General features: G+C 42.3%; 1 protein-coding gene and 1 long non-coding RNA gene across 2 annotated transcripts; both read right to left on the bottom strand.

Annotated features, from left to right (window-relative positions):
* Positions 1-1,241: 1,241 nt before the first annotated feature.
* Positions 1,242-2,657, bottom strand: LOC308326945 (trafficking regulator of GLUT4 1-like; the record flags this gene model as incomplete). Its single annotated transcript, XM_080780038.1, has 3 exons — positions 1,242-1,369; positions 1,836-1,962; positions 2,241-2,657. 3 exons carry the CDS (start codon positions 2,655-2,657, stop codon positions 1,359-1,361), a joined length of 555 nt encoding a protein of 184 aa, XP_080636164.1. The 3' UTR covers positions 1,242-1,358.
* A 2,286-nt stretch (positions 2,658-4,943) lies between these two features.
* LOC308326868 lies at positions 4,944-13,870 on the bottom strand. The gene is made up of 3 exons (XR_013965138.1): positions 13,783-13,870; positions 13,488-13,601; positions 4,944-5,862 (listed from the first exon to the last, which is right to left on the bottom strand). It is a non-coding gene; the product is annotated as an uncharacterized lncRNA (long non-coding RNA).
* Between the last annotated feature and the right edge of the window lie 2,470 nt (positions 13,871-16,340).

The following is a 16,340-nucleotide window of genomic DNA, read 5'->3' as shown; positions in this document are numbered from 1 at the left end:
TATGGCACAGGAAACCAGTCATACAGTATAAATGTAGAAACAACACATGTGCCGACAACAATCAGTGCATAAAACGGACACTTCATAAATGTAAGTGTAAACTAATTGCGATTGGACATACAGGTAGTTCAGAGTATAGAACAATTGTACTAGGAACATACTGTTAACCCATTGATACCTCAGGCCGATTCTAATAACGCCTTCTGAAAACCTTCAAATTCTTATTCAAAAAAATTATAAAAATGATGTTAATACATGTATAGCAATAACTAATGAGACACAGAGGTAGCATCTGGCTTCAAAGCTAAAACAACGTATAGGTTGCACCAGGTATCAACTATCAATGGGTATACGACAAATGTAGAAGTAATTTACCGCAAAAAGATAAAATGTCCAAAACAAATAAAACTGCCATGATAATTGCATACAATTTTGAAGTTACATGTAAACCTTATGTCCATTCTGACAGCCTCCCACATATAACCTATACTGTAGTTCTTTAACATTATTTACCATTACTTACTAACCAGGGAAGAATGTAAACTTTTGTAGCATGAGAACTGCTGCAAATGACACAACAGCATGGAAGTGCATGTTAATAGCTGTATGTATTTATTTGTTCTTAGAGAAGCATTGATGATTTTTCCCCCCCTTTTTTTCTTCTTTTTTTGCAGGGCATGCATGTGCGCAGACTTCATTCTGTGTGTGCATGGATACAAAATAAGGATCCTAGGTTTTTGGCCATGCGTGTTTCTGTAGACATAATGACATAAATAGTCAATCTAATCAAAAGGAAGCTTGTTTTCGGTAATATGATCGTACACTGCACTGTGTCGCCCACCCAGGGACTACAGATGTAAATGAGCTCTTAGCGGTCTCTGGTGCAATACATAGGCTATTGTACATTGTCCCTTTTCAAATAAATAAATAAACATGAAGTACTTATGCTCAAATTTTGTTCTTGGTGTTTGCCCTTCATCAGGCCCTGGTATCAGACCCATGCTAACAACATTGTACCACTATTTGGGACTGGGGATAATTGTCTCCAACCAACTCTCTTTGATGATCCACTCAGTCCCTAAGCAGAGCCTTTGTTTATCGTGGTCCACTTGTTCACTTGGTCCTGAGAAACCGCAAAAGCAACTTTTTGTCCTCTGTTCAGAACAGAAATGGGAAGAGTAATTTATATGCATAATTTATGTAGTCTCATGACTATAGTAATTTTTTCATTATTGGTTTTCTCTTTGGTTTTGTGCTCTTTTTTTTCTTCACGTTGCGATCTTCTGTCTTCTGTGTGAACATTTGAGACCATTGAAGTTTATAGTACTAACTCACTCTTTCGTGTCCTCTGCATCCATTCACTGCATCTCTGCAAAAAGGGATAGACAAGAACAAAACTTTGCATAGAGGAAATTGAAGAGTCTGGCGAGAGTAGCAGTACCACAATGTAAAAATAAAAAAAACAGTATTCAATATTTTACTTGAGTTAAAATACAAACGTATTGGTAAAATTTGTCTTTGAGCAGAATGGCTCATTTCACATTATTGGATTGTAGCCTATAAAAAAATAATGCAATTGTTTATCACTTTAATGTAGCAGGTTTGGATTTAATATGTAAATATTTAAGGTAACTATATAGCTAGACTGAAATAATTGTGGTGGAGTAGGCTAAAAAGTACAATATTAGTCTGTGAGATAGTGAGTACAAGTATCCAAAAAATATAAATACCAATACAATAGGCTACTCTGTGAGTGTGTGTGTGTGTGTGTGTGTGTGTGTGTGGGGGGGGGGGGGGGGGGGGGCGGCGGCATATAGGTGCATACAGGTGCATACCTATTGTGAGCACGATGAAGACTATGACGGCCACGCCAACCATTATGGCAACACAACTCAACAGCATAGATCTACGGCCGTACTTGGTTGCTGCATGCACGTCTCCGGTGAGCAGGATTGACCTCGACTGCGCAGACACAAGAATAATAGGCCTATTTGATGGAGATGTTCAGATGTAGGGGATGCACAGAATCCATATGCACATGATGCACGGTAGCCTACTTCGGCATGCATTTGTAGAAATTATTATAAACATAATTTAACTGACACTCTGAGTTATATAAATGGATACATTAAACTTAACCATCAGATAACTATAGTAGCCTACATTTAAAAAGAAAATACATATATTTGTAAACTTTTTGCTACAAATTAATCTCGGTGGTGTTTGGCCATGGAACTCACCACGTGCGCGTACCACAGCGCACAGATGTTGAACGGCATGCCGCCGAGACAGAAACAAGACAGCACCGCCAGCCAGAGGTAGCTGGGAGGGGGCTCCGTCCCGGGGGGCACCGGGGAGAGCGGCGGACCCAAGCTGAGCCGCGAGCCGGACCTGGGTCTGGGTGTGGCTGCGAGGTGACCCACGGAGCCCGACTTGAGCGGCGACCTGTGTCCTATCTGCTCCGCGTCCAGAGAACGGACGCTGCCTCTTATGTTGAGGGTGAAGGTGTCGGAGGGATTCATGTTACTCTCCCCAACGGTGGGCTCGGTAATGGTGGAACTCAATAGTTTCTCCGTATCGTGGAAGTCGCTGTGATGGGACACCTCCCGCTCCCCCAGGCCGCTTTTCCCATAGGCGGTGTCGGTGTTGATCGCCATTGCTTTAGAAGATCTGATTTCTTCCTGCACTTGACTCTTCTCAAATCCGGAGAATTTCTAATGAACAAATTTCTCTCCTTGGCTCAAGGTTCTTCCTTTAGATTATCTCCATCGAGTGGGCATCAGATTAAGTCTAATAAATGTACCGAGTCTAATTCCTTTAAGGCACAGCTATTTAATTGTGTCCTTATGTCCAATGTCCTTATTGATGAGCGCGGTGTTATCGACGTCTCGGTCCCACTCTCTCCCGGGTTTTGTTGGGACTGAGCGCTCGAAAGCACGCCTTTCCCTTACACCCCCACCCTCCGTTGTGTTGTGTTATTGTGTTGTGTAGTAAGCTATATTAGCGCATCATCTCTTACATCTCCAAGGAATATGATATATGCCCGTTTATACGAGTCTGTGGCAAATGGCAATATGAGAAAGAAAAAAACGACAGTTAAACCTCTTTTTGAGTCAACACGCGCCGTGCGTAAAAGCTCTCCATTTACGCGCGGATATCAGCTGCATCTGGACGGTAACAGGAAAATGATACAAACAACTGTCACAGAGTCCGAGTGTATGTGAGAGTGTATGAGTGAGAGTGAGAGACTCAGGTAGGCTATAGTGTGTAATATGAACCATGAGTGATGGAGCGGAGCCAGAGCCTGTATACACTGTACACACCCTGCGGATCTAATGACCATGCAGACAGAAGCATATATTTGCCAATGCATTATGGGATTACAGTAGCCCATGCATGCTGTTGCACGCATGTTTTCTGCCAAGTCATTAGGTATAGCCTATGCTACTCGAGCCAACCCACATTGCTCTTATAGCTATTCATATTAACCAATACAAATAACAGTGTATTTGAGTACACTATATCCTCTCCCCATAACACCCCCTTTTCCACATTGAAATGGTGTAGCTTCCATTAAGGCCCATTGTTGCAAAAGTAACCATGCCCATACGGGACATGCTGTCCAGTCATCATGAGATTTTTGTCTAGGTCGGGCCAATACATTCATCCATCCATCACAGTGCAGACAATCTGTGTAAACTGTGTGAATGAACCAACAGAGAGCACCGCATTGACAGTTCAGAACTTTTTGTATTGTTACGACCTTCAGTTAACTATGGAATCGTGCATTTCAGTGTATCGCTCAAAATCCCCATACATGGGGAAAGCCCCATGGTGCCCATGTTTTGTGTCATCACATGACATCATCAGGGATGGAGATCCCTAATGTCATAGTAAATGCGACTTGCTGTCGCAATTAATCCCATATATGGAGATCCCTGATGTCATCAATATAAGTATAGGGATATATGTCAGAACCTGTTCATTTTGACTGATCACAGAGAAGATTGTGTGCACATCTCAATGCCTATATTCAGGACTGATACCTGCATTTAAAATCTAGACGTGCCCCAAAGTTATTTGTGCAGCCGCACCCGGCAGCCGGGAAAACTAGAGTTCTCAACAGGCCCGAAAATTAAGGCCCGGCCCTACCTGGGCCCTCATCAAACCCTGTACACTCAAGACACTGCCCCTCTGCCACCCTTAGATCTCCATATGGAGCTGACCTGTTCTGACATTCCATATATACTGTATGTTGATCTGATCTCATCAAACCCTGTACACTCAAGACACGCTCTATATATGGCCAGTGCTCTATAGCACTCGACCTCGCCCTCAGGTGTCTTACTGGTAATATCCTAATCTGACTGATAATAGGCTCCTGCCTATAGTCAAATATGGCATTAGCCAGTAAATGCTTTGTGTGTTTGTGAGTGTGACTGTTTATTACTCAAATAACTGTGTAGGTACTACCTACTATAGGTAGGCAGGCAGCAGAGTAGGAACACAATGCATGACTGTCAGCAAGCGTTTTACTTTTGTACCCTAGCGTATTGTGCCATCTATTGGTGGTGTTGAGGAAATGTCACTGTAGTCCATGTAATAATTCTGAATGGTATTTAATTCTATTTATCTGCATGATCTCAAGTTAATTTACTGTCTGCTGTCTCATCTCAGGTGTCGTCTGGGTCATGGGTAGACAGATGTACCAACTGTGAAGTGATCAACACTTGATAAGCCCAACAACATGCATGTTCTCAGTTTATATACCTGGATCTCAACTCATGTTTCTCTGTACAGTACGTGTTCAGTGCTAAAGAGACCAATTGCATTACCAATATGGGTTTTGCACAAACCCTCTAGATTTTCTCTTAACTCAGCCAAGATCTGTGAGATGTGCAAGGAAGGGTGATATGATGAATGCACACAATGGAAAATAAGGATGAGAATTGTTACATTTTATTTCATGTTTGAGAATTGTTACATTTTATGTTTGAAGATTGTATTTAAAGCATTGCTGCATTAACAAAAGTCAAAGTAGAGGAGTGCATTTTACATAAAATATATCAAATACATTTTAGTCGTTGTATTGGTAATCTTTTTACAACCCAACCCAAGCCAAATAACTGCATATATATCACATAAAAATTATTTATTTTATTAGATTGTTTCCCTTTAGTCACTGATAGTGAGACAGATAAGAGTGTAGTCAGTGTGCTAAGATTCAACATATTATTAGGGATGAAACTATCATGACCTTATGAATATTTACAATTGCATAACCGATTACTCTTTTGAGTACTCATTGAATAACAGTGATTTCCTCTTGGGTAATGGTGGTCCTGTTGACGTGGTTTTGATGTCAGACTTTGGTACCCTATGTACTAAAAGTTAACCGAGGTCCCCCAGGGCTCTATACTAGGTCTGCTCCTTTTTTCTAACACCAAATATCTTTGCTGAAAATATCCAATCTTCAAGCTCACAACGCGACTCATTGTTAGTAGATCGACTATTATCACTGAAGGTTCGCTTCAGAATAAGGACACTCGGGTTCATGTGGGTAATAATTTCAAGCACAGTCCAAACCTTCCCTTCAGTGAACATTCTCTTCATCACCTCTCCTACCAGCTACTTCTCATCTCTGACAGCCAGGGCTGGCCATAGCAGTTCTTCTGCTGGCAGCTTTAGCGTGCGTACGGTAACATAAAGCTCGCCAGTGAAGAACTACCATGTGTCAGCCGTTTGGACGGACAGGGCCGGGGCGGTCTGACCGGGCAAGTCAAACCCTCAACACCATCTGAGAAGATTTGGAAAGAATGGGCAGCGTCGCTCGGATGTCCTCTGGTAGAAGTCTGGAGAAAACTGAAAAGGAGATGAGAAGAGAGTGAGTCAAAAAAGGTTGTTAGGTTAGCCTTAATTTACTGTATATGTTGTATGACACTGTCGCATGCTGAAAATAGCCGTTCTAAGCCTATGGTGCATCAAGCTCTTAGATGGGGTGTTTTCAGTGCACAACATATTCATATGACAAAGCAAATCAGGCTTAAAGAAAGAGGCGACGGAACATTTCCCCTCTGGTAGTGTGGATATGAGAAGTACTATAGATTAGAATTGAGACAGCGTGTGTGAGATCAGCTGTGAATAAATAGGTGAAATGCATTGGAGTGGCCACGAGCTGCATCGTGCATTTGATTACTCTGGGCGGGGGCGGGGGGGATAATGCTGGAGTGAAGGGCTATTCTCACCAAGTGTGTTTCTCTGCTCTCCTGCATATCACAGCACAGTGTGTTATAATATGCATTACAGTGCATTACATTGTTACAGGCAGTGGCTCAGGAAATAGATTGGCCGCTTGGGAATCGGACGGTTCCTGGTTTGATCCCCGGCTCTTCCTAGCTTAGCGGCAATGTGTCTTTGAGAAAGCGAGCCCCTACCTAACCTCTCCCAATGAGCAGGTTGGTGGCACCTTGCAAGGTTGCCTCTACCATCAGTGAGTGAATGTGTGTGAATGTTAAGCTAATAAGCACATTGTAAAGCGCTTTGGATAATGTTACTATATTTATCATTTACAACAACTACTATAAAACAAAACCAGTACTATTGATAATGTGTACTGCATTAAGTAGTCTGACAAGTTAAGGGGTACATACATACAACAGGTGAGCCATAACCGGAGGGGCAGGCTAATTGCCGTGAGATTTTAGACAGATGGGGTGAACATGTCCTATACTGTATCTCGACATGTGGGTTGTGCAACTAATTTATTCTTGGTCGACAACGATGAAAGTGATTAATTGACATAGATAGAGGGTGGAACATAATCCACTCAATGAACTTTGGTGGACCATTTTGTTTTTAAAACTACTCTGTCTCAATGTCACAGCAGTGATTAAACAAAATAGAATGAGACGGCAATACTAACTAAGAGAGGAACTGACCTCTCCCAGGACAACTGTAGCCACTACTGTGCGTCTCCTTTTCCTTCCAAGAACACACACTATTCTTACACCATAATTTATACTTAGTTGCGTGCTAGTGTTGTGCACCAAACATAGCGGATTTCCAACTCACGACACTACTATTTTGGGATGCACGAAACAATGTGCAACCAAGTGTAAATCAGGCATTAATGCCAACAGTAGACTTGGACATTGCAGCACACTCATGTGGCTGACTTTGTGTATGACATTCCAATGCCATATACACACCACACGGATATAATCATGAGTATCCCTGTGTCCTGTCATCTGCACTACAGAGTGCCAGAGAGGTCATGGCACAGCAGCCCCCCCCCCCATGAACAGTGGTAGTGGTACCTATCTTTGAAAGTCCCTGACTTTCTCCTCTATCCAGAGTTACAGCCTCAGTGAGCATCAAGATTCTCTTTCACTTTTTCCACATGCTGGACTGCAATAGTAGAAAGTAAGTACATTAACTCAGGTGCTGTATTTAAGTACAATTTTGAGGTACTTTTACTTTACTGGAGTATTTCCATTTTTCAATACTTGTACTACTCCACTACATCTCAGAGGCAAATATTTTTACACCACTACAATTATTTGAAAACTATCGGCCATTTTCGTTTTATGATGGTGTCAGTCATATTGTATGGTTTAAAACAACACATTTTTGTGAAAAGGTTAAAAGCTTGATATTCAGATAATCATTGCTATACAGCAATTGTTCAATAACTAGCTCTCTAATGGGTTGCAAATCAGAAGAGATCTTTGCCTTTATTGATAGTTACCAGTGAAGATAGACAGGAAAGAGGGAGAGAGAGAAGGGGAGAGAGAGACACACAGCAAAGGTCGTCATGAACGGGACTCAAACATACACCGCGCTGTCAGGCCAGAGCCTATATGTGGCATGCACCTGGACCACTAGGCCAGCGGGCACCCTCTTTGTGTCATCATTGAATAAAATTGGTATCCCGACCTGAAAATACATTTTCTGTATAGTCAAGAGCTGGAAGACCTGTCTGAACAAACACCATTTAACACTAAAGGAACCAAAGGAAAATCACTTACTGCACCTTAAAACTAAAATGATTACTTCTACTTGTCTACACACAAACTTGTCTCGACACATGAAACAATTTGTCCGCAGTGGCTGAACCAGTTATTGCGACCAAGAGGCAAAATCTTGAATTGCGAATGCAATATATCAGCAATTAGGCAGGGCATTTCCTGCTTAGAGGAATGTTTGGCATTGGTACCCCCAAGAAGGTTTTAGTTGACAAGACCATATACCAAGGAGATGGTTGTGGACTATCGCTAGAGGGTTCCTCTGGTCCCTAGTGTTATTCATTGAGAGGTGTTAGTATTCAGTATTAAGATTAAGATCTGTATCTTAATACTGCCGACTGAATTTCCCTTTTACAGGATCAATAAAGGTCTTCTCTTATCCAATGGAGCCAATCACCTGCGCCTTCAAGTGGCGTTGCATTCCATTCCACTGCCCAAAGGCCCACTTTGAGCCAGGAAAAACGTAATTTACTTTCTGAGTAATATGAACAAAATCAAATATCACAAACATTTTGACCAAATACCTTGATATCCATCCATCTCTGTGGCCTACTGGCCTTGTGGTTAGCATTTCTGCCTGAGATACCAAAGACATTACAAATGATACCCAATGTCTCTCTACTTAGCACCAAGGGTCGGATTTGGGAAAGTCCCTGCGACATTCTAGCATCATGACTGGGGGATGTACTTGAGCGTCAAGCTGCTTCCAGCTACAGATTTTTTGTTTTGTTTTTTACTTTTCTAAACTTTTCTAAACTAGCAAATATAGCAGATGCAACATGTTGTGAGCTTGTAGAATGTAGATCAGCAATTTTTTTGCCATTTTTAAAAGAACTTTAATCAGCAAAACATTCCGATCTACAAGCTACAATTTTGTTATTAGAACCGGAAGAATCACTTATGCCATATCATGATATTACAGTAGCCCAAATCGCAGACGATATCTATAGTCTCATATGCCATGCCATCAACATTACATAATTAAAGAAAATACATATTGCCCAGTCCTACGTTCTGTAATCTGAATCTCCTCTCTCTAATAAGCAATAAAATGCAGGTAAAAACAGCAGTCATACAAACGTCATATCTCTCTCCTTAGCGTGACATGCAGTGGCTGCGTGGCAAAGAGGTTAGGGCGGTGACGTCGAATGACCTCCGGGTGGAGCTGCAAGCAAGAGAATGCCATCATGTGTGTGTCAGGAAGAGCTATCTCATGGAGAACCAGCTGATGTCGCCCCGGGGCGCCTGCATGCAGCCACACCCAGGCGCACACTATGCGCTGGCAGGCCCGCACAAGCATTCGCTCCAGGCACTACCTTCATACCTCTCTAGATTCATTCGCTCAGGGACGACGTGTGGGCCAGCGAGGCTAGAACTATTAGCTGTGTCTGGTGTGACCTCCAGCTGAAAGTGAATTAGTTATTTGTTCCAAAGCCGGCCGCTCCCTCCATAAACACTGACTCTGTATCGTTATCTTAACAATGACCAGCAGTGTTGAGTCCATGACTCCTTCACATTCTTTCTTTCTCTCTCTCTTCGCTCTCTCTCTCTCTCTCTCATTTCTCTTCTCTTGTCTTTTCTCACGTGTCTATCCTCTCTTTCTCTCTCTTTTCCTGCACATGTCTTCACTTCTTTCACATCTTTCTGTATCTCACACACGTCTTCTCTTCTGTCTTTTCGAATCTGTCTGTGTCTAACTCTATACCCTCTCTATCTATTCCATTATCTCTACTCTTTTGTCACAGACTTTTGTCTGTCTGTCTGTCTGTCTGTCTGTCTGTCTGTCTGTCTGTCTGTCTGTCTGTCTGTCTGTCTGTCTGTCTGTCTGTCTCTCTCTCTCTCTCTCTCTCTCTCTCTCTCTCTCTCTCTCTCTCTCTCTCTCTCTCTCCCTCTCTCCCTCTCTCTCTGATCAGACTGTCCTGCATTCCTGACATTCCAGCAGCGTATGTGAGAAATTCCATCCGGCCACCGCGAGCTCTAGCAGCCTGTGTCTCTCACTCCTTCTTTTCCATCTCTCTATCCACTCTGTCCATCTCAACTTAAACTTCTGCCTCCATTGGGCTGTGCAATTTGGGAGATGAAAAGTGTGTGTGTGTGTGTGTGTGTGTGTGTGTGTGTGTGTGTGTGTGTGTGTGTGTGTGTGTGTGTGTGTGTGTTAACTCTATCTCTCTATGTGTCTTCCACCTTGTGGACACTCATTCCTTAGCCTTGTTCCTTTTCCCCATTTCAGTCCTTCATTTTCCCCCTCTCCTGTCATTCTCACCTTCACTCTCTCTCCTTCTCCCTCTGTCTCTCTCTCCCTCTCTCCCTCGTCCAAATAAGGGAATCCGACAATGTGAGGCCACAGGACAGCCAACGAAGGAGACCTTGAGACAGGCCTTGATTCATGGTTCAACAATATAAGATAAATTATATCCAACACACACACACACACACACACACACACACACACACACACACACACACACACACACACACACACACACACACACATTAAACTGGGACGGACGTTGTGTGCAGTTTAGCATGGCCCAGTGCATTCTCTGCTGCAGCATGGAGTAAAGGGAAAGACGCACTACAGCAAGGTGTGGGCTGGCTGGGTGTGCATGTCAGAGAGAACGGAGACAAATGAAGACACGTAGATGCGAGGGATGAAAGTGAATATATATATTTACCGTATTAAACTCAAGGGTGGGTGTATTTTAAACATTGTAGGCATTTAAGAGCTCTGCTTACTGACAGGGTCTAACAACAAGGGTGGTGGTACTAAAATGAGCTTCGATTCATGCATCAGCAACATCAAAAGTGGTTGAGATGCAAAGAAAGGGAGGGAGAAAAGAAACAGAAACACAAGTAGAAAGTCAAAAAGAGTGTCACCAACAACAGCTCAGAATAAAATATATTTTAAACACTACATCATACAGAAGAATGGACAAGGGCATAAGTTTACTACTAGGCAGTGTGCATCTCTTGCACATATATATTCAGGTACAGTTCATTCCTCTGCCTTGGGTGTGGTCCGAATGGAATGCATCCACTGACCTCAGATTGTAGACTACAACGTAGAATGATCATTTTAAACAACGGCACAGACGGGCTGAGGGCGGTGGCTCTGGCAATATACAGTACAGAGAGTGTCTGCTATGCCTGACTTATACTACACGTTGTGAGCTTGTAGATCTGATATATCCGGTGTGTGACACCCGCATGCAACTAAGTATAACTCACGTTTTAGGCTTCTCCTTCTCATTTGCTGTTAGTCGGGACTCGGCTATCGTACTACTTAAGCCCCAACACCTTGAACACCAATAAGAGAAGAGAGAACGATTTATGACATACAAGTTAACAACAATGCACGGCACATGAAGAAGGCCTGTCCATGAGTCAGCGGGTGCCATTTTGAGTTCAACACACACTTTTAAGGACTCCGCTATGAACAGGGGTTGACACAGCCCCGTCTTCCCTCGACAAGACATGCGATAGGAATGAAGGGTGTAACCCAGTTGAGCAAGATGGCTGCACTTCTGCAAATATGGGCAATACAATTGCAGGACTTTGCCAAATGTTTGGTGGATGCGGGGACAGCATAGACTAAATGTAGGATGAGGGCGGCAAGGGCCAGTCACAAAAAAGTTACACACACACACACACACACACACACACACACACACACACACACACTGTGTCAGTGTCACAAGTCCTCCGTGGACTGGGCAGCCTACATCGCATTCTGGTTGCAGTGCATGGCACAAAAGGCGCTCATGACATAGCCTATGGCGCATTCTTGATGGCTGACTGTACGCCAGATGTACAATTATGTAAGACACGATCCATCGAGGTAAATCGGCAGTATAAGCTTACACTACAGTAAGCCCCCCCCACCCCACCCGTTTCTACCATCCCCCCACACGAAGCTTATGCATTATAACTTAGATGCAACTGATGCTTCATATCCTTGCTAGAAGATAGTAAGTGTGTGCATTGAGAGGGGTCGTGTTTGGAGGTAACCCCATAAAATAGATAGAATAGATAGGGAAGGGGACTAATACAGTAACATGCATAATGTATTTGGTATCAAGAAAGAGATCCTGAACTTTAATTTTAAGAATATGTGTGTCGCTGTCAGATACAACCTGAAGGTCTGGCCTAGTTCTCTCTAGAAACCACCAGGTTATATGCTCCTTTTGGCCAAAGTAACATCCTCATGTTTTGTAATTAATAAATAAATGTATTAATAATGAAATAATAATACATCATTTAATTTAATTAACCACTTAAGCCCTATTTTATACTTCAAATATTCAGAAATGTTTGAACATTTTCCAAAATACACTAGGGTGAAAGTGTTAAATGGGATTATACTGTGTGATGAGTCATGGACAAAGCAAATCCACATTTCAAGGATCATATTTGATTTCTGAAGCAGTAGGCATGTATTTATATCCACTTTAGGGGGCTGTTTAACCTTTATGTTTACGATTATTTATTCTACATAAACTAAACATGTATAATTAGAATTTTAAATGGCTTAACAATTGGCTTTGACAAATGATAGGTTTTGTATGTTGGTCTTGAGAGGGCCTTGTAGGCCTACATATATTGATGTAAAGTAACAAATGATGTCCTTGTGTAAGCTATTGGAGACTATACAGTCTAAAATGTAAGTGACTTCTCATTATTATGTTGTGTAACTATACTATTCAGAGACAGTCCAGACAAAACCTGTCTAATGGTAGTTTTACACCAGTCATGTAACACAGAAATGTCAGATTATGTAAGCCCTTTAATGTCAAACGTATGCTAGCTATTCAGTAACTTTCCACCTCATTTTTCCAAGCGTATTCTATCATAAATGTCAAGAATAGCCTACATACAGTAGGTTGCGCAACTCATCAGCTGCCCTATTGATAGACTGAAATAAATAGCATTTTAATGCCAATAGACTTTATTGAGCATGTTTAATGGCCTACAAGGCAGTCGTCACCAGATTGCATTAACCTTTGTACCCACTGAATACTGTAGGCCTACATACCGGTAGGCTACTACATTATTTTAATTGAATCAAAAATATTTCTTGGAGGATTTGCAGAGACGAGGGAGTAGCCTATCGTATGGGTGGGATACGACTGGGACTTCCTATGGTGGTGGACTGGTGGTGACAACCCCGTCAGGCCTACACGCAAAAGCCTAGACCCTACATGGGTCTTCGCGCAAATGTATCACAATGTCCTAGCCCTGAAAAGGTTCCGATTTAAGTTATAGCCTTGATATGCGGATTGACTTGAACCGGTTGAACCGCCCTATGGTAACGTTTCGCACTTGCCGTTTCCAGTAAAAGTGGGTCATGAAAAAGGCATAGGCCGAATAGTCAGATAGCACTGCGATAAGAAAACCATCAGCGCTAAAATATAGACATAAGACAGTAATAGACTGTAATAGAACGTTAGAAGTGGACAGCCCCACCTTGACCACCAGTCCGCTGGGTCAGTCAGTCGATCCGAACAGTCCAGCGGAGTTCTGGCTGCCTCGCCCACTCCTGTCGGAGTCGTCAACCTTCATGCTACTGTACGCCGTTGACTATTCATACACAAACAGCGCATACGCATACACACACACACACACACACACACACACACACACACACACACACACACACACACACACACACACACACACACATATATCTATATTATACAACAAATAGTAACACACCCATCAACTATAACTGATACATTGTGTATTTTACAGCGAGTCTTACTTTTCTGCGCGGTCGCCTGCTAGGACTTCAGTCTCCCTTTTCAGAACTCTCGTCGAGTGCGCTCTCTCTCTCTCTCTCTCTCTCTCTCTCTCTCTCTCACACACACACACACACGTCCACGCGTGCGCGTACACACACACACACACACACACACACACACACACACACACACACACACACACACACACACACACACACACACACACACACACACAACCGGCTTCCCACTCCGATCAGCTGGCAGCGCAGTGACGTAGGGAACTGCGGCCGGCCAATGGGAGGCGATGTCAGAGAAAGAACGCATGACTCTGACGTTTGCACGTTTTTACATTAGTACAGTCACCACCTCCTCCATTCATTATCAGACGAGACATGTCACTTGGATTTCCAGATAGGAGATATCTGGATTTAAATTTAAATTTCCACCTCTGCTTTATTTTAGTCTATAGCCTACTATAGTCTATATCATTCAATGTTGGGGTCCTTGATGGGGTTCCTGGGGGTCCCCAGCAACATTTGTTGAAAGAAAGAAAGAAAGAAAGAAAGAACACCTATAAATCGTCTACATTTTCAAATTTGGGCCTGGTGATCAAATTCATATCAATTTTGGCGTCCTTGACATGAAAACATTTGAGAACCACTGTTTATGAGTTATGACCCCCTAGAGCATCTCTTAATGGAACTGTGAGATAAATCAATTCCACAGTGCTCCAGATACCTTTGAAAACATGCTTTGGGAACATGGGACAATGGCAATTATGTCGCACTGAGTAAATTGGACCAAAGTAAAACAGAGAATGGTTAAGGGTTGAAAATGTTAATGGTCTTGGGGGATCAGTCATCAGTGAGATTCACACAGATTTATACATATATAACTTCGATGTTGCAATGACCGTGTTAAACACCACCAATACCAGAATGCCACTATCTCATTTTTTTCCAAGACTAACTTCATTTGTGATAAGGAGTAGGGCAGCTAGTATTTCAAGCCAGTGAAAGCTGTATTTCTTTTTTTATTCATTAACCAAAATAGGATAAGGAAGACTTTAGAGAAATGTTTCTCAACCAGTGAAAGTGGGTGATGCGAAAAATAGCAACTTGAATATGATTTAAGTAACACTAGGTCCTGTCCTGACTTTATAGTCAATGTCAAATTCAGGTTCTGGTGTGAAAGCAATTGATATCCAAGAGAGTCAAAAGAAACGTACAGACCAAAGTAAAAACTAAAGGACAAAGACACTTGACTTGTTGGAGTTAAAGGAAAAAACAGTCTCATTCATGATTTCATGATCATGTAACAGTTTTCCAATACTGTATGTGTGAATCTGTGTGAAAAATGCCAGTCTGTGAGAGGCCCCCTGCATGGAGACAGCAACAGGTCACGATTAACTTGTTAGTCTATACGTTCCATGAAGAAAATTGGGGTCTGATATCAATACTGGAGACTCCTAGACTATAGCTTACCGATTGATAAATAAAATGTAATCGAAAAGTGAAAAATCCTGAAATACATTTGAAAGACTGCATATTTTTTAACCATTTAACCCTGATTCAAAAAATGTCAAATGGGATACTGTATATTGGCCAAACCAATATAGTCAGGCTCTACATGCCACTACACACACAGAGAGGAAATGGAGACCAGGCCGTAAAGCTAAGCCTTGACATTCTTTCTGTGTACACAGTGACTTGGGTCTTTCCGTCTTTACTCTTTACTCTTGGGTCCTTTGACAGAAGCTGCATGCAGCTGATGCACTCATTGCACTCACCAGCAACTAGAATGCTGCGTCTTTAAGTGCTGCTGCGTCATGAGAGCTCTGCATGGTTTGCTTCCTCACTGTCACCTGACAGAGACAACACATGCAGAAAATTACCACGAGACCAGATCAGCTGTCTTCTGCTCCATGGCCAGTTATTTCCCCTTCCCTTTATTGTGTCGCAGTGGATTGAACCACCTGATCACACGCAGAACAGAACAGTATTTTGTGTATGTTTGCTGTATTCTATACTGTGTGTGTGTGTGTGTGTGTGTGTGTGTGTGTGTGTGTGTGTGTGTGTGTGTGTGTGTGTGTGTGTGTGTGCTTGTATGCTTGTATAACTGTATGGTCCAAGGGATAGATAGTAATAGATAGATAGTGATAGTAATATAGATAGTAATGTATATTCCCAGATGGGGTTTTGTCAAATGACCTGGTGAGAATTGCCTAATATTATTTTCAAGTCAAAAGGAAACATGGTAGTGAAAAGAACACGAACATCGTTTATGTTATGCAAGGGATTTGATATTGCATAACTCTCTCTGCCATGTTACGTGATCTGATTACGTTGTGTGGCTGCTTGTGAATGTTGAGCTTCATGTAGTGTACTGTACAGTATGTGTTGGCTGTGTGTGTTTGCAGAGGATGGAACGTGTAGCTGGCATTGAGTAAGGAGAAGTCATGAAGATTCCAAGGGCCTTTACAGAACCTCAAAGACCCATATAGATTATAGCACTTAATACACACACCGAAAATGCAAATGTGCAAATGTACATTGCACATTTGCATGAAGAAGACATA

Source organism: Protomyctophum bolini (genome assembly GCF_963924005.1).
Source record: "Protomyctophum bolini genome assembly, chromosome: 13".
Lineage (NCBI taxonomy): Eukaryota > Metazoa > Chordata > Actinopteri > Myctophiformes > Myctophidae > Protomyctophum > Protomyctophum bolini.
Note: the sequence above shows the minus strand (reverse complement) of the source record. Positions and strands in the feature narration are given on the sequence as shown.